At 42.1% G+C, this 23,830-nt stretch overlaps 1 protein-coding gene across 14 annotated transcripts in view; it reads left to right on the top strand.

Annotated features, from left to right (window-relative positions):
* SMARCA2 (SWI/SNF related BAF chromatin remodeling complex subunit ATPase 2) overlaps nucleotides 1-23,596 on the top strand; it is a 179,139-nt gene extending 155,543 nt beyond the window's left edge. For all 14 annotated transcript variants that reach the window (XM_082694437.1, XM_082694426.1, XM_082694436.1 and 11 more), the window contains 2 exons: nucleotides 21,348-21,490; nucleotides 22,554-23,596. In XM_082694437.1, coding sequence (XP_082550563.1) covers nucleotides 21,348-21,490; nucleotides 22,554-22,589 — 179 coding nt within the window. In that variant the 3' untranslated portion in view covers nucleotides 22,590-23,596. The remainder of the gene's footprint in view (nucleotides 1-21,347; nucleotides 21,491-22,553) is intronic.
* The last annotated feature ends 234 nt before the right edge of the window (nucleotides 23,597-23,830 follow it).

Here is a 23,830-nt window from a genome sequence, read left to right as displayed (position 1 = left end):
CATCCTCGCCAGCATCTGTCATTTCCTGACTTGTTAATTGTAGCCATTCTGACTGGTGTGAGGTGGTATCTCACTGTGGCTTTGATTTGTATTTTCCTGATGCCGAGTCATGTGGAGCACTTTTTCACGTGTCTGTTAGCCATCTGGATGTCTTCTTTGCAGAAATATCTGTTCATGGCCTCTGCCCATTTCTTGATTGGATTCTTTGTTCTTTGAGTGTTGAGTTTGATAAGTTCTTTCTAGATTTTGGATACTAGCCCTTTACTTGATATGTCATTTGTGAGTATCCTCTCCCATTCTGTCAGTTGTCTTTTGGTTTTGTTAACTGTTTCCTTTGCTGTGCAAAAGCTTTTTATCCTGATGAAGTCCCAGTAGTTCATTTTTGCCCTTGCTTCCCTTGCTTTTGGTGATATTTCTAGGAAGAAGTTGCTGTGGCTGAGGTCGAAGAGGTTGCTGCTTGTGTTTCCCTCAAAGATTTTGATGGATTCCTGTCTCACATTGAGGTCTTTCATCCATTTGGAGTCTGTTTTTGTGTGTGGTGTAAGGAAATGGTCCAGTTTCATTCTTCTGCATGTGGCTGTCCAATTTTCCTGACACCATTTGTTAAAGGGGCTGCCTTTTTTCCACTGGACGTTCTTTCCTGCTTTGTCCAAGATTAGTTGACTGTAGAGTTGAGGGTCCATTTCTGGGCTCTCTATTCTGTTCCATTGATCAATGTGTCTGTTTTTGTGCCAGTACCATACTGTCTTGATGATGACAGCTTTGTAATAGAGCTTGAAGTCTGGAATTGTGATGCCGCCTACTTTGGTTTTCTTCTTCAACATTCCTCTGGTTATTCAGGGTCTTTTTTGGTTCCATATAAATTTTAGGACTATGTCTTCCATTTCTTTGAAAAAAGTTGGTGGTATTTTGATAGGGATTGCATTAAATGTGTAGATTGCTTAGATAGCATAGACATTTTCACCACAGTTGTTCTTCCAGTCCATGAGCACAGAATGTTTTTCCATTTCTTTATGTCTTCCTCAGTTTCGTTCATGAGTACTTTTTAGTTTTCTGAGTACAGACTCTTTGCCTCTTTAGTTAGGTTTATTCCTAGGTATCTCATGGTTTTGGGTGCAATTGTGAATGGGATCGACTCCTTAATCTCTCTCTCTTCTGTCTTGCTCTTGGATTTCTGTGCATTGATTGTATATCCTTTTTATATCCTTTACTTTACTGAATTCCTGTATGAGTTCTAGCAATTTTGGAGTGGAGTCTTTTGGGTTTTCCACATAAAGAATCATATGATCTTCAAAGAATGAGAGTTTGACTTCTTCTTTGCCAATTCGGATGCTTTTTATTTTCATTGTCTGCTTGCTGAGGCTAGGACTTCTATTACTATGTTGAGTAGCAGTGGTGATAATGGACATCCCTGCTGTGTTCCTCACCTTAGGGGAATAGTTTTCAGGGGTTTATCAATCTTACTAATTCTTTCAGAGAACCAGCTCCTAGTTGATTTGTTCTACTGTTCTTTTGGTTTCTATTTCATTGGTTTCTGCTCTGATCTTTATTATTTCTTGTCTCCTGATGGGTTTAGGTTTTCTTTGCTGTTTTTTCTCCAGCTCCTTTAGGTATAGGGTTAGTTTGTATACTTGAGACCTTTCTTGTTTCTTGAGAAAGGCCTGTATTGCTGTATACTTCCTCTCAGGACTGCCTTCACTGTGTCCCAAAGATTTTGAACAGTTGTGTTTTCATTTTCATTTGTTTCCATGAATTTTTTAAAGATTCTTCTTTAATTTCCTGGTTGACCCATTCATTCCTTAGTAGGATACTCTTTAGCCTCCATGTATTTGAGTTCTTTCCAACTTTCCTCTTCTGCTTGAGTTCTACTTTCAAAGCATTGTGTCTGAAAATATGCAGAGAATGATCCAATATTTTGGTTCTGGTTGAGACCCGATTTGTGACCCAGGATGTGATCTCTTCTGGAGAATGTTCCATGTGCACTAGAGAAGAATGTGTATTCTGCTGCTTTGGGATGGAATGTTCTAAATATATCTTGTGATGTCCATCTGGTCCAGTGTGTCATTTAAAACCTTTATTTCCTTGTTGATCTTTTGCTTGGAGGATCTGTCCATTTCAGTGAGGGGGGTGTTAAAGCCCCCTACTACTACTGTATTATTGTTGATATGTTTCTTTGATTTTGTTATTAATTGGTTTGCATAGTTGGCTGCTCCCATGTTCGGGGCATAGATATTTAAAATTGTTAGATCTTCTTGTTTGACAGACCCTTTAAGTATGATATATTGTCCTTCCTTATCTCTTATTATAGTTTTTGGCTCGAAGTCTAATTGATCTAAGAATTGCCACTCCAGCTTTCTTTAGATGTCCATTAGCATGGTAAATTGTTTTCCACCCCCTCGCTTTAAATCTAGTGGTGTCTTTGGGTCTAAAATGGGTTTCTTGCTGACAGCATATTGATGGGTTTTTTGTTTTTTGTTTTTTTAATCCATTCTGATACCCTGTGTCTTTTTATTGGGGCATTTAGCCCATTTAAATTCAGGGTAACTACTGAAAGATGGGAGTTTCATGCGTCATATTGCCTGTAAGGTGACTGTTACTGTATATTGTCTCTGTTCCTTTCTTTTAGGCTCTCTCTTTGCTTGGAGGAGCCCTTTCAATATTTCCTGTAGAGCTGGTTTGGTGTTTGAAAATTCTTTTAGTTTTTCTTTGTCCTGGAAGCTTTATATCTCTCCTATTTTCAATGACCGCCTAGCTGGATATAGTACTCGGCTGGCTGTGTATTTTTCTCATTTACTGCTCTGAGTGTATCATGCCAGTCCTTTCTGGCCTGCCAGGTCTCTGTGGATAGATCTGCTGCCAATCTAGTATCTCTACCATTTTATGTTACAGACCTCTTGTCCCAAGCTTCTTTTAGGATTTTCTCCTTATCAGTGAGACTTGTAAGTTTTACTATTAGATGATGGGGTGTGGACCTATTTTTATTGATTTTTAGGGGGGTTCTTTGTGCTTCCTGGACTTTGTTGCTTGTTCCCTTTGCCAAAGTAGGGAAATTCTCTGCTATAATTTGCTCCAATATACCTTCTGCCCCTCCCTCTCTCTTTGTCTTCTTCTGGGATCCCAATTATTCTTACATTGTTTCATCTTATGGTATCACTTATCTCTTGAATTCTCCCCTTGTGGTCCAGTAGTTGTTTCTTTTCTCAGCTTCTTTATTCTCCATCATTTGATCTTCTAAATCACTAATTCTCTTCTGCCTTATTTATCCTAGCAGTATGCGCCTCCATTTTTTATTGCATCTCATCAATAGCTTTTTTGATTTCAGCTTGGTTAGATTTTAGTTCTTTTATTTCTCTGGGAAAGGATTCTCTAGTATCTTCCATGCTTTTTTCAAGCCCAGCTAGCACCTTGGTAATTGTCATTCTGAACTCTAATTTTGACATATTACTAATGTCCATATTGATTAGGTCCCTAACCTTCGGTACTGCCTCTTATTCTCTTTTTGAGGTGAGTTTTTCCACCTTGTCATTTTATCCAGATAAGAATAGATGAATGAGAGAACAAAATACTAAAAGGGCAGCAACGACCCCAGAAAAATATACAGTAACCAAATCAGAAAAGACCCTAAACTGGGGGGAAAAGAAAGGAGGAAAAAAAAGAAAAAATGTATATTAGACTGGTGAACAGAACAGAGCCACACATTTGATTTTGGCTGTATTTTGATCTGTTAGAAGAAACTACCTCCCAAATTTTTTAAAAAATAAAAAAATTATATATAGACACAAATAAGGGTAAACATGGTGAAGGGATGGAATAGGATTGTAAGGATGAAAATTAAGAACATTCTAAAAAAGGAACTGATAAGTGGGTTGAAAAAAGAAAAAAAGAATGTGATCAGGCTGGAGACAAGAACAAAGGCATGTGCTGGATTTAGGGTGTATTTTGATCTGTTAGAAGAAACTGTATCCCAAAATTGTAAAGAAAGAAAAACCTATATGTATACCAAAAACAAGGTCAAATACAATGAAGTGATAGAATATGACTGTAGCTATGAAAATGAAAAAAGATTTTTAAAAAGGTATTGATAGGATAGTTTAAAAATGTTAAAATAGGCACATGAAAAATGAAAAAAATAGAAGAAGAAAAAAATAAAATTAAAATAATTTAACTTTGAAAGAGTAAAGAATCAAGGGGGAAAAGCCATGAATTCTGTGTTGCTCTCCCTGAGCTCTGTAGTTCTGCAGTTCTGATTGATCAGCAAACTTGGTCATGGCTGGATGTTCTTGCTGATCTTCTGGGGAGGGGCCTGTTCTCAAATGCCTTTGCCCGAGGCAGAATTGCACCGCCCTTGCCAGGGGCTGGGCTAAGTCATCTGCTCAGGTTCGCTCTTGGGAGCTTGTGTTCCCTGAATGCTTTCCGTAGAGCTTTGGAAGACGGGAAGGAAAATGGCGGCCTCCCCGTTTCCACCCAGAGGAGCCAAGAGCTGGGACCCTGCTCCTCAGTGCGCCCTCAGAGAAAGGCAATCAATCCCTTCCATCTCCCTGGTCTCCGGCCACGCTCTGAGCTCACCTGGCCTGTGACTGAGCATTTCTGTCTCTGGCGCTCGGCCCCATTTGGAGTCTCCAAATGCAGCAGATTTCTGCAGCACACTCTTGTGCTGCTCCTCCCAGAGGAGGAAGGAAGGAGACTCCCCGGATCTGCCACCTGTGGTGTCCCTGCTTGAAGAGCCGTGGCCCGACTGTGCCGCAGATCACGGTTTAAGGTAACCCCAAGCTGAGAGCCCACTCCTCAGCTCCTTCTCCACAGTGAGCTACCCTGCTCTCTCTGTGACCCTGTGGGTCCTGAGACCACACTGTCCCCGTGAGGGCTCCATCCCTACTTAGCCTCTGTAGTGACGTCCCTCAGTGGAGAAGACTCCTAAAAGTTCTGATTTTGTGCTCTGCTGCTCCACTGCTTCCCGGGAGCTGGCCCCTCCCGCTGTGGTTTATCTTCCCCCTTGTTTCAGATTCACTTCTCTGCACATCCTACCTTCCTGAGAGTGGCCAGTGTTCTGTTCCTAGAATTGGTGCTCTGCTCTTCTCTCTCCTATTGAGTTTGTAGGTGTCGAGAATGGTTTGATAACTATCGAGCTGAACTCCTGGTACCTGATGATATTTAGGTTTCCTACTCCACCATCCCGCTGACTTCTTTCATGTCGTGTGATATTCTAGCTCCATCCGTGTTGCTGCAAATGTCTTCGCTCTTTTTATGGCTGCATAATATTACAGTGTGTGTGTGTGTGTGTGTGTGTATCACATCTTCTTTATCCATTCAAAAATTTTGCACCCTAGACCTCTTCTGTCTTAGCTTCATTCCAGCTCTGGTTGATCATTCTTATATTTATACAAGGTTAAGGCCGCCTTCACAACTCAAACTTTCCTACCTAGTTACATCCTCACCCCATACTTCCTGTCCAGGTAATTAATCCCAGTGGTTTACGGTCTGCTGTGTGAAACAGTACAGATACACTTCAAACTTTTTTTTATTAGGTTTGTTCCTGATTACATATTTAATACAGACAACTTGGAAAATATTTTTTCTTAAGAAAGGACCATTTGTAATTCCATCGCCCAGTATACATTTAGCATTTTGAGAATTTGCCTTCCAGTTTTTTCTCTACCTATTTTCTTTGTAAGAGCACAGCACACTGTTTCGTAGCCTAATTTTTCTATTTTATGAACATTTTCCCATAGCAGGGAGTGCCTTCGGATAGCAGTATGTGTTACCATTCATATTGAGTCCAAGAAACCGATCAGTCTTACTCCAAATACTCCCCCTGAACATGTCTACCCCTGATTCACTGCAGACGTTTTTCAAACATCAGACACAGGAGTCCTGCCCCCAGCCTGGAGTTTTGATCTGTCAGCAGTCTGATGGGTGACTGTGTCGCCACACCCACATCTGTTCTCGGTGTCAGTCTTTTCAGTGAGTCTGCCTTTTATTAATTTTACCTTCTCTAATTCCACACGGTTATTCCCCAGTTCTGATAACCCAGCATTTGATACCTTAGCGCTACCTAAGGGACCTCAGTGAGATCCTTACTTTACATCCACATTGCTAATCCGCTTTCACAGAGCTGCCCTCTCCCTCCTCACGGTTTAGTTTCTCTGAGCTCTCCTGAGACGCGGTGTGTGAGCTTTCTGGGGCCACCGTCACAAACCAGCACAAATGTAGTGGATTAAACAACCCAAATTTACTTACCTCACAAATCTGTAGGTCCCTGGGTGCTGTGGGTTCATCTGGAGGCTGAAGGCGAGAACACTGTACTCCCGCTGCCTCTCTCTGACCCTATTTTCTGCCTCTCCTTCCACTTTTTCTTGTTAAAACTGAGGGTATAAGTGACATGTTAGTTTCAGGTGTACAACATACTGGTCGTTGTATTTATTGTGAAATGATCACAGTAAATCTGATGGAGAGGCATCACCACAAACAGTTACACGTGTTTTCTTTTGCCGGGATCCTAGATCTCTCTTACCAACTATCACAGTGTTAACTAACTGTAGTTACCACATGCTACCATAATCCACCAGACTTACTGATTTTCTACCTAGAAGTACCTTTTGACCCCCTTCACTCACCCTCCAACCCCACCTCTGGCAACCAGCTTCAGTGTTTGGGTTCTTAGGGGGTTTTTTGTTTGTTTTATTTGTAAGAATTCACATTTAAGTAAGATCATACGGGTAATTATCTTGCTCATTTCACTTACTATAATGTCCTCTGGGTCCATCCACGTTGCCACAAATGGCAGGATTTCATTATTTTTATGGCTGAATTATATTCCACCGCTCACCCAGACACCCCGCCCCCTGCCGCCATTTTCTTATTCACAGTGAGCACTTGGCTGTTTTCAAATCCGGGCTCTAAGTAATGCTGCAGTGGACACGGGGGTTCACACATCTTTTTAATTTAGCATTATTTTCTTCATGGACACACCTATACTTGGAATTGATGGGTAATATACCTTTTTTTTTTAAATTTTTGAAGACCCTCTACACTGCTTTCCATGGTGGCTGCACAAATTTACATCCCCACCAGTATTGTTGAAGGGCCCCCTCTTCTCCACATCCTCACCAGCACTCTCGCTTCTGGTCTTCTCGACTCCAGCCATTTTCACAGGTGCGAGGTGAGGCCTCATTGTGGATTTGATCTCCCATTTCCCTGATGATGAGAGATGTTGAGCACCTTTTTCTGTACTTATTGGCCATCTATATATGTCTTTGGGAAAGTGTCTGTCTAAATTCTTGGGCCCCGCCCCTTTTTAAAAAGATTTTTATTTATTTATTTGACAGAGATCACAAGTAGGCAGAGAGGCAGGCAGAGAGGAAGGGAAGCAGGGCCGACGTGGGACTCAATCCCAGGACACTGAGATTGTGACCTGAGCTAAAGACAGAGGCTTTAACCCACTGAGCCACCCAGGCACCCCCAGCCTTGGCCCCTTTTTTAAATTGGATTGTTTTGCTGTTGAGTGTAGGAGACCTTTATAGATTGTATTAACTTCTTAACAGAGATGATTTGCAGGTTTTGTTTTCTTTTCCTCCCATTATGTAGTTGCTTTTTCATTTTGTGGATGGTTTTCCATTGTTGTGTAGAAGCTTTTTCATATCATATAGTCACACTTGTTTATTTTTGCTTTTGCTAGCAATACTTTTTCAGAGCAGACGCCTAAGTCAAGACCAATGTCAAGGATCTCACTGCCTGTTTTCTTCTAGGAATTTTATGGTTTCAGATCATATGCCCAAGTCTTTAGTCCGTGTTAAAATAATTCTTGTTATGTGTAAGTCAGTTTCATTTTTTTGCATGTGGCTGTCCTGTTTTCCCAGCACCACTTACTGAAGAAACTGTCCCTTCACCGTGGTATGTTCATGGCTCTGCTGTAAATTGATCGTGTGTGTGCTTTACTTCTAGGCTCTCTATTCTGTTTCATTGATCTGTATGTGTATTTTTAATGGCAGTACCATACTGTTTGATTGCTGTAAGTTTGTAATATAGTTTGAAATCAGTGAATGTGGTACCACCAGCTTTGTTCTGTCTCAAAATTGCTTTGGCTACTCTGGATCTTTTGTGGTTTCACACAGATTTTAGGGGATTGTTATTTTTTATTTCTGTGAAAAATCCCATTGGAATTTTGATGGATTGCATTGAACCTACAGATTACTCTGGGTAGTACGGACATATTAACAATACTGTATCTTCCAGTTGATAGCACTATTATTTTTTCCATTTCTCTGTGTATGCTTCACTTTGTTTCATTTAATACCTGATAGTTTTTGGTGTACAGGTCTTTCACCTGTGTGCTTAAATTTATTCCTAGGTATTTTATTCTTTGGGAAGCAACTGTAAGTGGAACCGTTTTCTTAATTTTTCTCGTAGCTTGTTACTAGCATACAGAAAGATTGTGGTATACTGATTTTGTATCCTTCCACTGAATTCTTTGATTAGCTCTAACGTATTTTGAAGTCATTAAGGTTTTCTGTATCTAGTAAGATCTACAAACAGTGGCAATTTTTCTTCATCCTTTCCAGCACGGTGCCTTTTCTTATCTTTGCCTAAGTTCTCAGGGTAGGACTTCCAATACTGTGTTGGATGAAAGTGGCAAGGGTGGTCATCCTTATTTTTGATCCCGATCTTAGAGGAAAGGCTTTCAGATTTTCTCCACCAAATGTAGTATCAGCTGTGGGCTTGTCACATACAGCCTTTAGTATGTTGAGGTAGTGTCCCTCTATATGTACTTTGTTGAGAGTTTCTGTCATAAATGGATGTTGAATTTTGTCACATGATTTTTCTTTTTTTTTTTAAGATTTTATTTATTTATTTGACAGAGATTACAAGTAGGCAGAGAGGCAGGCAGAGAGAGAGAGGAGGAAGCAGGCTCCCTGCTGAGCAGAGAGCCCAATGCGGGACTCGATCCCAGGACCCTGAGATCATGACCTGAGCCGAAGGCAGCGGCTTAACCCACTGAGCCACCCAGGTGCCCTGTCACATGATTTTTCTACATCTATTGAGATGATCATGATTTTTATCCTTTGTTCAGTTAATGTGTTGTATCATGTTGGTTGACTTACAGATTTAAACCATCCTTGCATGCCTAGAATAAATCCCTCCCTTTTTCCTTAGGATTTTTCCTTAAGATTTTATTTATATCCAACATAGGGCTCACACTTACAATCCCGGAGATCAAGAGTCATATGCTCTACTGACTGAGCCAGCCAGGCACCCTGGAATGATGACTGATTTGATCTTTTTATACAATAATTGATCTGTTCATATTTTCTCTCTTTTTATGATTCAGTCTTGGTAGGTTGTATATTCCTAGGAATTTATTTCTTCTAAGTTGTCCAATTTGTTGCCATATTAATTGTTCATAGTAGTCTCATAAGCTCCTTTGTGTTTCAGTGTTATCAGTTGTAACTTCTCTTTCATTTCTGATTGTGCGGCCTTTTCTTCTTGGTGAGTGTAACCAAAGGTTGGTCAGTTTTGTTGGTTTTCAAAGAAACAGCTTTTAGTTTCACTGATCTTTGTCTTTTTACACTCTTGTTCATTTATTTCTGCTCTGATCTTTATTATCTTATTCTTTTTACTAACTTTGGACTTGGTTTGTCCTTCTAGTCCCTGGAGGTGTAAAAATATGTTGAGATTTTTCTTCTTTCTCAGTGTAGCCTCTTAGAAGCGTTCGTGCGGTCTAAGTTTTGGTATGCTGTGTGTTCATTTTCATTTCATCAGTGTGTTTTTTTATTTCTCCTTCGATTTTCTTTTGTTGTTGACCCAGAGGTTGTTCAGTAACATTGTTTAATCTCCACATTTTAATGTGTCAGTTTTCTTCTTAAAATTATTTCCTGTTTTCATAAATTGTGGTCAGAAAAGATGCTTTCTATTTCAGTCTTCTTAAGTTTATTCAGATTAGCTTTATGGCCTCATGTATGACTTGTCCTGGAGGTTGTTCCATGGGCACTTAAGAAAAATGTGTATTCTGTTGCTTTGGGATGAAATGGTCTGTATGTATCTGTCACTTAAGACCTATGTTTCCATATTGCTTTTCTGTCTGATTGATGTCTCCATTGATGCCATTGGATGTAGTAAAGTCATGTGCTTTAAAATTGCTCTTTCTTTCTTTAGGTCCATTAATATTTGCTTGATGTACGTAGGTGTGCCTATGATGGGTTCAGTAATATTCACAATTATATCCTCTTGGTGGATGGACCCCCGCATCAATATGTAATGTTCATGTTCTTATTCCAGTCTTCTTTAAAAGTTTATTTTCCCTGATAGAACTATAGCTACCCCAGCTTTGTTTGGGTTTTGATTTGTGTGGACTTTCTCCATCTCATCACTCTTAGTCTGTGTTTCTTTAGATCTGAATTCTTTTGTAGGGAGCATATAGATGGATCTTTTTATTGAAGTATTATTGACATACTCCATCCTCTTAGTTTCAGGTGTACATCATAGTGATTTGATATTTTCAAGTATTACAAACTGATCTAGTTACTATCTGAATCCATAAAAAGTTATTACAGTATTTTTGGCTGTTTTCCCTATGCTGTCCATTATATGTCCAAGACTTTATCTTATAAATCAAGGTTTGTGAAGTCCCTTTCACAACACCTCCCCTCTCTGGTAATCAATCATTCGTCTCTTGTATCTATCATCTATTTTGTCCATTTGTTTGTTTTCTTTTCTAGATTTCATACTTAAGTGAAATTACATGGTATTTGCCTTTCTCTGCCTGAGTTATTTCACTTAGCGTAATATCCTCTCGATCTATCCATGTGGTAGCAAATGGCAAAATTTCATTCTTTTTTGTGGCTGAGTACTATTTCATTGTGTATATAGATCACATCTTTATCCATTCCTCTATCGGTAGATCTTGGGTCACTTCCATATCTTGGCTGTTGTAGAGAATGCAGAAATGAACAGAAGGGTACATCTATCTCTTTGAATTCATGTTTTCCTTTTTCAGATAAATACCCAGAAGTGGCACTGCTGCATCATGTGGTAGTACTATTTTTAATTTTTTCTGTTTTTGCTAGTGTCTGCACAAATATACATACCCACCAACAGGGCATGAGTGTTCTTTTTTCTTTCACATCCTCACCAATAGTTACTTCTCTTTTTAATTGCCAGTCTGATGGGTGTGAGGTGCTTTCTTACTGTGGTTTTGGTTTATATTTCCCTCTTGGTGAGTGATGTTGAGCCTCTTTTCATGTTGCTGTTGGCTGGAATCATTGGGAAATGTCTATTCAAGTCTTCTTCCCATTTTTTCATTGGGTTCTGTCTGATATTAAATTTTGTGAGTTCTTTACATATTTTGGATATTAACCCCTCACTGGATGTATAATTTGCAAATATCATTAACATTCAGTAGGTTCTAGGGGCACCTGGGTGACTCAGTGGGTTAAAGCCTCTGCCTTCAGCTCCGGTCATGATCTCAGGATCCTGGGATCGAGCCCCACATCAGGCTCTCTGTTTTCAGGGAGCCTGCTTCCCCCCGCCCTCTGCCTGCCTCTCTGTCTGCTTCTGATCTCTGCCTGTCAAATAAACAAATAAAATCTTAAAAAAAAAAATCAGTAGGTTCTTTTCATTTTGTTGATGGTTGCAGTGTACAAAAGTTTTTTAGTTTGACCTAGTCCCTTTAGTTTAGCTTTTGTTGCCCTTGCCTGAAGAAACTAGTACCAAAAAATACTGAAACTGACATCAATGAACTTACTGTGTGTTTTCTTAGAGGACTTTTATGGTTTCATGTCTCACATTTAACCTTTTTATTGTCTTTTGAATTTATTTTGTATTTGGTATAAGACAGTGATCCAGTTTCACTTTTTTGCGTGTGACTGTCCACTCTACCCAGCACCATTTATTGAAGAGACTGTCTTTTCCCCATTATAGTCTTGCTTCTTTTGACCATATAAGCGTAGGTTTATTTCTAAGTTCTCATCCTGTTCCATTGATCTATGTGTCTGTTTTTGTGCCAGTACCATACCGTTTTCATTACTGTAGACTTGTAGTGTAGTTTGAAATCAGGGAGCTTGCTCCCTCTGGCTTTGTTCTTTCTCAAGATTGCTTTGGCTACTTGATGTCCTTTGCAGTCCATACAAATTTTAGGACTTTTTTGTTCTAGTTTTCTGGGAAGATGCCATTCATGTTCTTATGGGGATGGCATTGAATCTTTAGATTGCTGTGGACAGTATGGACATTTTAATAATACTAAGCTTTCTAATCCATGAGCATGGTATATCTTTCCATTATTTGTGTCATCTTCGGTTTCTCTCATCAATGTCTTTTAGAGTTTTCAGAGTACCAGTCTTCCATCTATGGTTAAATGCATCCCTAGGTATTCTAATATCTTTGGTGCAGTTGCAAGTAGGACTGTTTTCTAGATTTCTCTGAGCTCATTAGTCCTATAAGGAAAGAAAAGATTTCTGTGTTAATTTTGTAACCTGCTACTTGGCCAAATTCATTTGTTCATTCTAATAGTGTTTTGGTGGAGTGTTTAGGTTTTGCTATATATAGCATCATGCCCTCTATCAATAGTGACAGTTTTATTTATTATTCTTCAATAACTGCTCTGGTTAGGACTTCCGATACTATGTTGAATAAAAGTGGCAAAAGTAGGCATCATTGGCTTGTTGCTGATCTCAGGGGAAGAGCTCTCAGTTTTTCAATATTTGAATATGTTGTTACCTGTGGTTTTGTATATGGTCTTCATTATGTTGAGGTATGTTTCCTCTATACCTCCTTTAAGAATCTTTATCATAAACGGCTGTTGAATTTTATTAGATGTGTTTTCAGCATCTACTGAGATACGTTCATCCTTCATTATGCTAATGTGGTATAGCACATTGTTTTATGGATTTGAACCATCCTGCCTCCTTGAAATAAATCCCACTTGACTGTGGCTTGTGACTTTTTCATGCATTGTTGAATTCAGTTTGCTAACATTTTCTTCAGAACTTTTGCATCTGTTTCTTTCACATATAGTGGCCTGTATTTTCTTTTCTTGTGCTGTGTCTGTGTGGTACCAAGGTACTGCTGCTCTTGTTAAATGAATTTGAAAACATTCCTTCTTTAATTTTTGGAATAAATTGAGAAGGATGTGTTATAACTGTTCTTTAAGTGGTTGGTAGAATTCACATGTGGAACTTCCTGGTCCTGGACTTTGTGGGGGTTTTAATTACTGATTCAATTCTATTACTTGGACTTGCTCTATTCAGATTTTCTACTTCTTCATGATGAAGCCTTGGAAGATAATTTCTAGGAATTGATCCCTTTTTTCTGTTTTCCAGTTTGTTGGCATATAGTTGTTTACAGTAGTTGCTTATGCTCCTTTGCATTTCTGATTTTAGTTAAGCCTTCTTTTGATGAATCTGCCGGAGGTTTATCCATTTTTTTATCATTTCAAAAAATGAACTTTTAGTTACATTGATGCATTCTATTTTTTTTTAAGCCACAATTTCACTAATTTCCTGATTTCTTTCCTTTCTTCCACTAACCTTGGGCTATATTTTTCTAGTTGCTTATTTATTTGGGATTCTTCTTGTTTCTTGTGGTAGGCTTGTGTTGCTATGAACTTCCATCTTAGAACTGCGTATGTTGCGTACACAGATTTTGAAACCTTGCATTTCCGATTTTCCTTTGTGCAAGAGATTTTTATTTCCTTTTTGATTTCCTTGTTGACTCACAGGTTTCTCAGAATGATTAGAATCCACATCTTTGTGTTTTTTTCCATTTCCTTCTTGTGATTTCTAGTTTCATACATTTGTAGTTAAAAATAAAAGGTGCTTTCCATGATTCCATTCTTCTTAGATGTTTTGAGAAATGTTCTGTGGCCCAACATGTTATCATGTTGCATGTGCTCTTGAGAAGAATGTACCTTCTCCCATTTTTGGATGGAATGTTCTCTAAACATGCGTTAACTTTGTGACCTCGTGTTTCAGGTAAGGCCATTAACTGATGTAAACGAGATTATGAGGTCCCCTACTTCCCTTGTGGTACTGTCCTTTTCTTCCTTTATATCCTTTCATATTTGCTTCATGTATTTAGGTGTTATTATATTGGGTGCATGAATATTGATGAGTGTTCTGTCTCCTGGATTGACCTTTTTATCGTCATGTAGTGCCTTTCTTTCCCCCCTTGGTGTAGTCTTCGTTGAAGTCTGTTTGGTCTGATCTAGCTGTTGCTGCTCACAGTTTTTACTTCCTTGGAGTATTTTGTTTTCAATCCCTTCCCTCTCAGCCTGGGTGGCTGTAGAGCTGGGGAAAGTCTCTGGTAGGCAGTGGAGAGTTGGCTCTTGCTTCTGTTGATCCAGTCAGTCAACACATCTTTTGATTGCCCCCTTTAGCCCATTTATGTTTAAATTAATTTTTAAAATTAATTTTTTATTAGCATATAATGTATTATTTGTTTCAGGGATACAGGTTTGTGAATCATCAGTCTTATACAATTCACAGCACTCACCATAGCACATACCTCCCCAATATCCATCACCCAGGCACCCCATACCTCCCATTCCCTTCCACTCTAGCAACCCTGGTTGTTTCCTGAGATTAAGAGTCTCTTAAGGTTTTTCTCCCTCCCCAGTCCCATCTTATTTCATTTTTCCCTCCCTTACCCCTACGAACCCCTGCCTTGCCTCTCAAATTCCTCATATCAGGGAGATCATATGATAATTGTCTTTCTTTGATTGACTTATTTCACCTTGCATAATACCCTCTAGTTCCATCCATGTCATTCCAATGGTAAGCTTTCATTCCTTTTGATGGCTGCATGGTATTCCATTTATACATATACCCCATCTTCTTTATCCATTCATATGTTGATGGGCATCTAGGTTCTTTCCATAGTTTGGCTATTGTGGACATTGCTGCTATAAATATTTGAGTGCACGTGCCCCTTCAGATCACTATGTTTATATCTTTGGGGTAAATACCCAGTAGTGCGATTCCTTGGTTGTAGGTTCTATTTTCAACTTTTTGAGGAGCCTCCATACGGTTTTCTAGAGTGGCTGCACCAGCTTGCATTCCCACCAACAATGTAGGAGGGTCCTCCTTTCTCTGCATCCTCACCAACATCTGTCATTTCCTGACTTGTTAATTGTAGCCATTCTGACTGGTGTGAGGTGGTATCTCACTGTGGCTTTGATTTGTATTTTCCTGATGCCGAGTGATGTGGAGCACTTTTTCATGTGTCTGTTGGCCATCTGGATGTCCTCTTTGCAGAAATGTCTGTTCATGTCCTCTGACCATTTCTTGATTGGATTCTTTGTTCTTTGGATGTTGAGTTTGATAAGTTCTTTCTAGATTTTGGATACTAACCCTTTACCTGATACGTCATTTGCAAATATCTTCTCCCATTATGTCAGTTGTCTTTTGATTTTGTTGACTGTTTCCTTTACTGTGAAAAAGCTTTTGCTCTTGATGAAGTCCCAGTAGTTCATTTTTGCCCTTGCTTCCCTTGCCTTTGGTGATGTTTCTAAGAAGAAGTTGCTGTGGCTGAGGTTGAAGAGGTTGCTGTCTGTGTTCTCCTCAGGGATTTTGATGGATTCCTGCCTCACATTGAGATCTTTCCTCCATTTTGAGTCTGCTTTTGTGTGTGGTGTAAGGAAATGGTCCAGTTTCATTCTTCTGCTTGTGGCTGTCCAATTTTCCCAACACCATTTGTTGAAGAGACTGTCTTTTTTCCACTGGACGTTAGTTGACCATAGAGTTGAGGGTCTATTTCTGGGCTCTCTATTCTGTTCCATTGATCTATGTGTCTGTTTTTGTGCCAGTACCATACTGTCTTGATTATGACAGCTCTGTAATGAGCCTGAAGTCTGGAATTTGGAGTCCAGAAAGGAAGCAGCAGAGATCCTGGTTCAACTTTGGTTTTTTCAACCTTCCTCTGGCTATTCAGGGTCTTTTCTGGTTCCATATAAATTTTAGGATTACGTCTTTCACTTCTTTGAGAAAAGTTGGTGGTATTTTGATAGGGATTGCATTAAATGTGTAGATTGCTTTAGGTAGCATAGACATTTTCACAACAGTTGTTCTTCCAATCCATGAACGTGGAACGTTTTTCCATTTCTTTGTGTCTTCCTCAGTTTCTTCCATGAGTACTTTATAGTTTTCTGAGTACAGATTCTTCACCTCTTTGGTTAGATTTATTCCTAGGTATCTTATGGTTTGGGGTGCAGTTGTGAATGGGATCAACTCCTTAATTTCTCTTTCTTCTGTCTTGCTGTTGGAGTATAGAATGCAACTGATTTCTGTGCATTGATCCTGTACACTTTACTGAATTCCTGTACAAGTTCTAGCAGATTTGGAGTGGAGTCTTTGGGTTTTCCACATGAAGTATCATATCATCTGCAAAGAGTGAGAGTTTGGCTGCTTCTTTGCTGATTCGGATGCTTTTTATTTCTTTTTGTTGTCTGATTGCCGAGGTTAGGACTTCTAGGACTATGTTGAATAGCAGTGGTGATAACGGACATCCCTGCCATGTTCCTGACCTTAGTGGAAAAGCTCTCAATTTTTCTCCATTAAGAATGATATTCGCTGTGGGTTTTTCATAGATGGCTTTGAGGATACTGAGGTGTGTGCCCTCTATCCCTACACTGTGAAGAGTTTTGATCAAGAAAGGATGCTGTACTTCATCAGATGCTTTTTCAGCATCTATTGAGAGTGTTCTATGGTTCTTGTTCTCTCTTTTATCAATGTACTGCAGCCCACTGATAGGCTGCAGGTTGGTTCAACATCTGCAAATCAAAGAACTCTTGACAGCTCTGTGCTGATTGCCATTTTGATAATTGCTTTCTAGAGTTTTTGTGGTTCCTCTCTGCACCTTTCTTCTCTTAGATCCCTTCATCTGTGGTTTCTTGACTCTGTTTAGTGGTCTCTGTAGTTTCTTGATCTTCTGTGTATTGACTGTAGGCTTTCACTTTGTGTGGCCAGGAGACTTGTATAATACAGTCTACTTTAAGTTTATAATAGCTTAAGTTTTAACATATTCTAAAGTTCTACATTATTAATCTCCCCTCTGCACCATTTAGGATTTTTTTTTAAAGGTTTTATTTATTTGAGAGACAGAGCGAGAACACAAGTAGGGAGAGGGGCAGAGGGAGAAGCAGACTCCCCGCTGAGCAGGGTGCTCAATCCCAGGACTCTGGGATCATGACCTGAGTCAAAGGCAGATGCATAACTGACTGAGCCACCCAGGCACCTCTCCACATTTTATATTTTCAGCGTCACATTTAAATCCCTTTATCTTATGTATATACTTGTGTATCTCAACTAATTACTGTAGTTACTTGTATCATTTTTAACTTTTAACCTTCATACTAACTTAACTTACAAGTGATCAGTTTACTACATTTACTGTATATTTACCAGTGAGATTTATTATTTGCACCTTCTGTTTTTAGCCCCAAAAGTCCCTGGAACACTTCCTAAGAAGGCCTGTTTGGTGTCGATGAGCTTTACTCGGTGCTTGTCTGGAAAACAGTTTTCTCTCTCCAGTTCTCAGTAATAAACTCGCCAGGCTCAGTGTTCCTGGTTGGCCCTTTTTTTCCCTTTTCTCCCCTTTGAGACCTTTGCATGTATCTGCCACTCCCTTCTGTGGTAGAAAGTCTGCTGAAAACTTTGCTGCCACTCTGAGGGGGTTTCCATGGTATTTTTCATGCCCCCCCCCTCCGGGTTTCAGTCTGTCTTCTGTGGAACTCCCCTCATAGAGCTTCCACTTCCGGCACTACATGCTGGAGCTCCGTCCCTGACCTTTATTGGCGGCTGGTGGGTATGCTCTGCTTCTTTGTGCAAGTTCTCACCGTGTTCATCCATCATCCAACATCAGTGAGCACTTTTATGGCCATTATTTATTTTCAGTTCCTCTGCTGACAAAGTCCTCCAGAACGTGGCAGTGAAGGGTATCCCTGACTGAGGTCTCACCTTCCTCTTTCATTTGGAACCCAGTCCTGATTCTGTTTTCCTTGACTCGGCGTTGGTTTTGATGTATGACATCATCATTTCTCTGACTCTTGATGGAGTAGCCTCTCAGTGGATATGAAACTTCTTCACCCCAGCCTCCTGGCTGGCTCGCTCACCTTCGTGATGGTCCAGGCACCCATTTTTAGGGGTTCCCTGTTGTTAAGATTGTGCCAAGGACCAGTCTCAAGGGGGCGTATCTCCGTGAGCATCATGGTTCAGGCGCTTAAATGCCAGACCCTCAGGTAGCGACCTGTCAGGAAGGTAACCCTACAGTATGCTTCTGGGTCACAAGCCAAAGCCTGCTGGCCCCCAGAGCCGGGCGACCTCGAGACGGCCCCTGGTTGGCAGTCATGGAAACCCAGGGTGCTAGAAGGGTCTGAAAACTGCCCTTTGAGAGACATGTTCTCATGTGTGGCAGATTAAGAGCTCAAAGTTAACACCCCCCCCCCCCGTAAGGTCACAGGAAAGGGTTACTGTCTGTCCTTACTTAGATGGATGTGTGTGTTTCATTAGAAGCTTGTCCCTCAGACCGTCCCTGTGAAGGTAAGCTGAGAGGTCTCTGTCACCGAAAGACTGGCATTCTTGGATTCCCGGCTTTCTTGTGCCCTGAGGGGGTGGTAGCTGCTAAAATTGGGGTACCAGAGGAGTGTACAAGCTTCTTGCCAGGAGGTAAACAGGTATGACGTAAACTGGTGTGAGGTAGGGGGAAAGTGCAAAGATCCCTTCATCCCTAGAGAGCACCCCAGCGGACCTTTAAATGTGGGTCCACCTTCGGGGTGATACGTAACAAAGAAGCACCCAGAAGTCTGGGTGCTGCTCAGTCATTGCCTCTGTCCTGAGTCCTGGGGCAAGACACCCATTTCTCAGCTCCCTGAAGCTTTGTGGGGTTCTTACACAGGCCAACGCATGGGTGGTCAAAGCTAGATGTTCCAGAGACTCCTGTCTCAGGTGCCAGTCTTAAAATTTGGGGTGCACAGTGTGGGGGTCAAACCCTTCACTTCTTGGGGAGAGTCTCCAGGTTTTGAGTTCCCTCCTGGTCTTGGATCACCGTCCCAGGGGTGGGGTCTACAGTGAGTGTCTCAGCCTCTCCGACCGGTTGGGTGGGTTTTCCTTACTTACCTGCCAGATGGCAGTCACTCAGGTCGTGTCTGGGTTTTTTCACCCGAGGAAATTGTTCTTCATGTGGCTGGGGATTGGGCGTGTCCTTGGGAGGTGAGGTCCGAATGTCCCTTTGCTCCCATCTTGAACCAGGACCTCTGCTGCTTCCTTTCTTACAACTCGGGGTTCATGTGGTCTGTCTGGGATTAACTCCCCTTCTCAAGGTCAGCTAATCAGCAGCCTTCCCCTTCGGCCGTGTCCTGTCACATTTGGAGCGGGGGACATCTCCAAAGGGCCGTTTTTCTGCCTGCCCGCCTTGGTCATGAGCCCTTTCCATGGATCCGTCAGGGTGGGATCGTAACGCCTCGGGACGCGGTGTACAGCGCCCCTCTGCTGGTCCAGTCTCTCACCTGCATGAGCCTGGCAGCCTGTCGGGTGGTTTTTTTGGAAGTCCGTGTCCACGGACTCAGCCTGGTAGTGGAACAGCATCCCACACTCCAAGGTGTAATTATAAACGATCTACTTGGGGAGACACTGTCCTACCTTTTCTGCCAGTCTTCTGCCCTTTTCCACCTTGCATGGATTTTTCTGTTCTCCAAATAGCAGGAAGTGCTCCTCCTGTAGATAGATGCTGCATTTTTTTCTATTCATCAAGATTTTTTAAAGAGGCCTCTACAGCTTGATGCATTTCTAGGAATAGATCGACCTTCTCATCCCCCGTCTTTTCTTCTTTCCCCCCCAATACTCCACCCAAATGGCAGGCACCTGTCTTGTAAGTCACTCTGCAGCAGACACCAGGGGACAAGGGACCAAAGCCCGACAAGGAGTACTGCTTTGCGTACTCGCATTTGATGGTCTCTGTCACGTTTGGCGAGGACCGAGGGCATAGGCTGGCACTACGGTTCAGAGCAGCTCTGATCTCAACTGTGTTGTCAGCCTCTGTCTCCACAGAAGATTTCACTTTTGTGAAGTGGGGGAACCCACCACCATATTTACCAGAGAAGTCCAAGAACCGCTCCTAAGTTTCCTTCGGGAGCTACGACTCCCTTCGGAGCAGGGTCTATTGCTAGGTGCCTTGAGACCCAACCAACATGAAATTCCAGCATGACTGGTTGGAAAGAGAGCCCCCTACGCCCCGGGACTTCCTCATGAAGTCCTAAAAATGGCATGCGGTGGTCACCTGTTCCAGAACAGTGCGGCGGAACAGATTTTCCTTGTCCCTGGGCTTCCACGCCTCCCTCCATGGCCTTGCACGATGATCTCTCCCCCGTGTCTGTATTCCTCAGAATAGCCCCGTGAAGGTGGATAGGGCTGCTGTCTTGCTGAAGGCTGATGAAACAGAACGCTTAGAAGTTGACCATATGGTTCTACTCACCATACCTCCCCCAAATTCTGCCAGATTTGTCAACAAAGAGGTTTACAGCAGCTTTGCTTATTATATTGGTAAAAAAAAAAAAAAAAAAAAGCTGGGAACTTGAGCAGCCATCTCTAGATGACCGGTTAAATCATTCATAGTAGACCCTTGGAGGTATAGACTATTTCCAAGCCTTGGAAAGAATTGGGCAAATAGATACTAACGGAGAGAAGTGCCCCCCGCCACGGCTGAGAATGATGGTAAGGATGGGTAATCGGGGCGTGCATCAAGCAAGTGAATGACTGTGTGTCTGCCCTGGAATTCTTTATGTTCCCTAATTATGTAATTATAAACTGTAAATTGTTTGTTTCTGGAAATCATCCCCAGGAAGAGCAATCAGGAGGTACTAGAGGTGGGGGAAGCAAAGTGCTCACAATCACTTAACTTGCCGTTTTGTAGCTGGGTGGTGGTAATATTATTCAGCTCTGAATTTTCAAGTCAGCTGGAGTTGTCTACACAGTAACATTGGCCTTTAAAGGAAGAAAAGGCTTTATACTTACTTTGTCCCAACAAAATTCTACTGAATAAACACCCCCAACCCTCTACCAGCAAGAAAGGCAGCTCTGCTTCCCCTGCTTAGGAAGCCCCTGTCCAACCCTAAGCGACCGCAAAAAGGACCCCACGCCGCTGCCTTCGCTCCTGGAGCGTGTTCTGGCAAACAGCGCGCTGTGTCCTCCTGACCAAGCGTGTGTGAGCAGAGCGGGTGCCAGCAGGGTGACGGCGGACAGGCATCAGTCGAGCGTTCCAGGCGCTCGGGGGACCTTGGCTTTGTGCTCTGCAGCCTGACGGTCTTTTCACGGCCTGCGGAAGGACTTGCCTGCGATTCCTCACTGCTCTTCCGTGTTCTGTCGTAGCCAAATCTGTTAAGGTGAAAATCAAGCTCAATAAGAAAGACGAGAAAGCCCGGGACAAAGGCAAAGGCAAGAAGAGGCCAAACCGGGGAAAAGCCAAGCCTGTCGTGAGTGATTTCGACAGTGACGAGGAGCAGGACGAAAATGTAAGTGCAGCCGGCTTTGGCTGAAGCCCAGAAGCCCTCTCCCTCCATCCGTCCTGTCTGACCGCTCTTTTATCCAGAAAGGGAAAGGCGGAGACTCGGGGGAGATTTCATTCCCGAGGGCTGGGAGCCAAGCGGCATGATCTAGGACAGAGAATTTCAAGCTTTTGGTTAGTGCCTTTTTAACTGTCTCCAAAAATGAAAAACTACTCAGTCGAGTTTCCTCTCCTTTCTTACCTCCCCACTGCTTACAAATACAGCTTTCTCGAAGGCTGCGTATTTTTAATCTTGGAAAAATTCAGGAGCAGGGATGGAACAGGCCCTGAAACACTTGCCTTCCCTCGTGATGTCATCGTGAACACTCGTGGGGGCCCCCAAGGAGCGCTGGTACCTGCAACGTGTCACAGAAGCCCGGGCCCCGGTTAGGTGTGTCTGGCTCTCTGCGAACAGCAGAGGTTGGATTCAGACCCACACCGTGTGACCGGCGGGTCAGGGGCACCGTCCCGGATGTGGGGGACACGTGCCAGAGGCCTCCATTGTATTCCCTTTCCCGAGACCTCAGGTTCCTCCTCAACACCCCCCCCCCAACTTCAGCACGCTGCCATTTGGGTCTGATGAAAACCATCTGCGAACCCTTCATGCCCACCCCGCACCCAGCCTTCACCCTGGGCCCAGACTTTATCAAATGCATTTACAATGCTGTGTTTTCTTTCAAAGCCTTACCTGTGCGTTGACATCCAATGCATGGTCCTTTTGACCGCTGGTGAATTTTCTAAACCCGGTGTGCTAAAAATAACAGTTAATAGCCTTGACCTTCTCATGCCAAGACAGAAGAAAACGAAACAGCAGTCCAGATTGGGGGGGGGGGTGCTTTGGGATTCGCAGCAGAAGCGCCCCTTTGGACCTTGGATTTCTCTCAGGGGTCTTGCCACCTTGCCCCAGAGTGTGGAGACGCGAGTTAACCCTTTCCAAAATGCCATTTCCATTCGAGTTTGCCTCTGGAGGGTCTATTACACCTTTCTCTTACGTGTGATTTCATGCATTTTTATCCTATTTTAATTTTTAGGAACAGTCAGAAGCAAGCGGGACAGATGATGAGTGATCGGTGTGGACCTTCCCCCGCCACCCCCCGCCACCCCCCGCCACCCCCCGCCACCCCCCACCTCGGTAGACCTGAACTCCTTCCTCCCTCCCTCATTTCTACCCAGTGAGTGCATCTGTCCTACGGGCACTGGGCTGTTTCTGTGTCATCCCCGTCTATCAACTAGCTTTAGGATCGTGCCCGACAAACATATGATATCATGGTGTAAAAACACAACACGCACACACACGCACATAGACACACACACACACACAAATATTTGTAACATATTGTGACCAAATGGGCCTCAAAGATTCAAAGATTAAAACAGACAAAGCTTTTGATGGAAAATATGTGGGTGGATAGTATATTTCTATGGGTGGGTCTAATTTGGTAACGGTTTGACTGTGCCTGGTTTTACCACCTGTTCAGATGAAAAGGTTTTTTTTTTTTTTTTACTTTTGGGGTTTTTTTGTTGTTGTTGTTGTTATTTTGTAGAACTGATAACCAGGAGAAGCCATTAAAAGCCACTGGTTATTTTATTTTTCATCAGGCAATTTTCAAGGTTTTAATTTGTTCGGTATTTTTTTTTTTTTTACACTGTGGTACATATAAGCAACTTTACTAGGTGATAAATGTACAGTAGTTAGACTTCACCTGCATAGACATTTTTTCCATTTTATGCTCTACGATCTGAAAATATGCTTTTTGAACTGTATAAGATTTATGTCTACTGTAAACATTGCTTAATTTTTTCTTTGCTCTTGATTTAAAAAAAAAAAAAAAGTTTTGTTGAAAACGCTATTGAATATTGCAATCTCTCTAGTGTATTGGATGGCTTCTTTTGTCCACCGGATCGCCTGCGTTACCCATGTGTATCGTCTCCTTCTCCCTAAAGTGTACTTAATCTTTGCTTTCTTTGCACAATGTCTTTGGTTGCAAGTCATAAGCCTGAGGCAAATAAAATTCCAGTAATTTCCAAGAATGTGGTGTTGGTGCTTTCCTAATAAAGAATTTAGCTCAACAAACTGCCTCCTGTTTTTTGAGTTCTAGGGGGTTGAAACCCTTGCCTGAGTGAAGGTCTCCTGCGGAGGCTAGGGAGGCTCTGGCCGTGGACTGCTTGGTCAGGGGTGGGGAGAAAACAAGAAGAGGGAGAGAGCTCCTCTCCTGGAAAGAACTAGGCTTGTTGCAAAGGAGAAGCGTCCATCATCCCACTAGGAGACATGTGGCCAGGGACCAAGCCATGTTAAACCCAGCTCAGC

Source organism: Mustela nivalis, assembly GCF_964662115.1.
Source record: "Mustela nivalis genome assembly, chromosome: 13".
NCBI classification, from domain to species: Eukaryota; Metazoa; Chordata; class Mammalia; order Carnivora; family Mustelidae; genus Mustela; species Mustela nivalis.
This window is presented reverse-complemented; position numbering and strand designations above follow the sequence as displayed.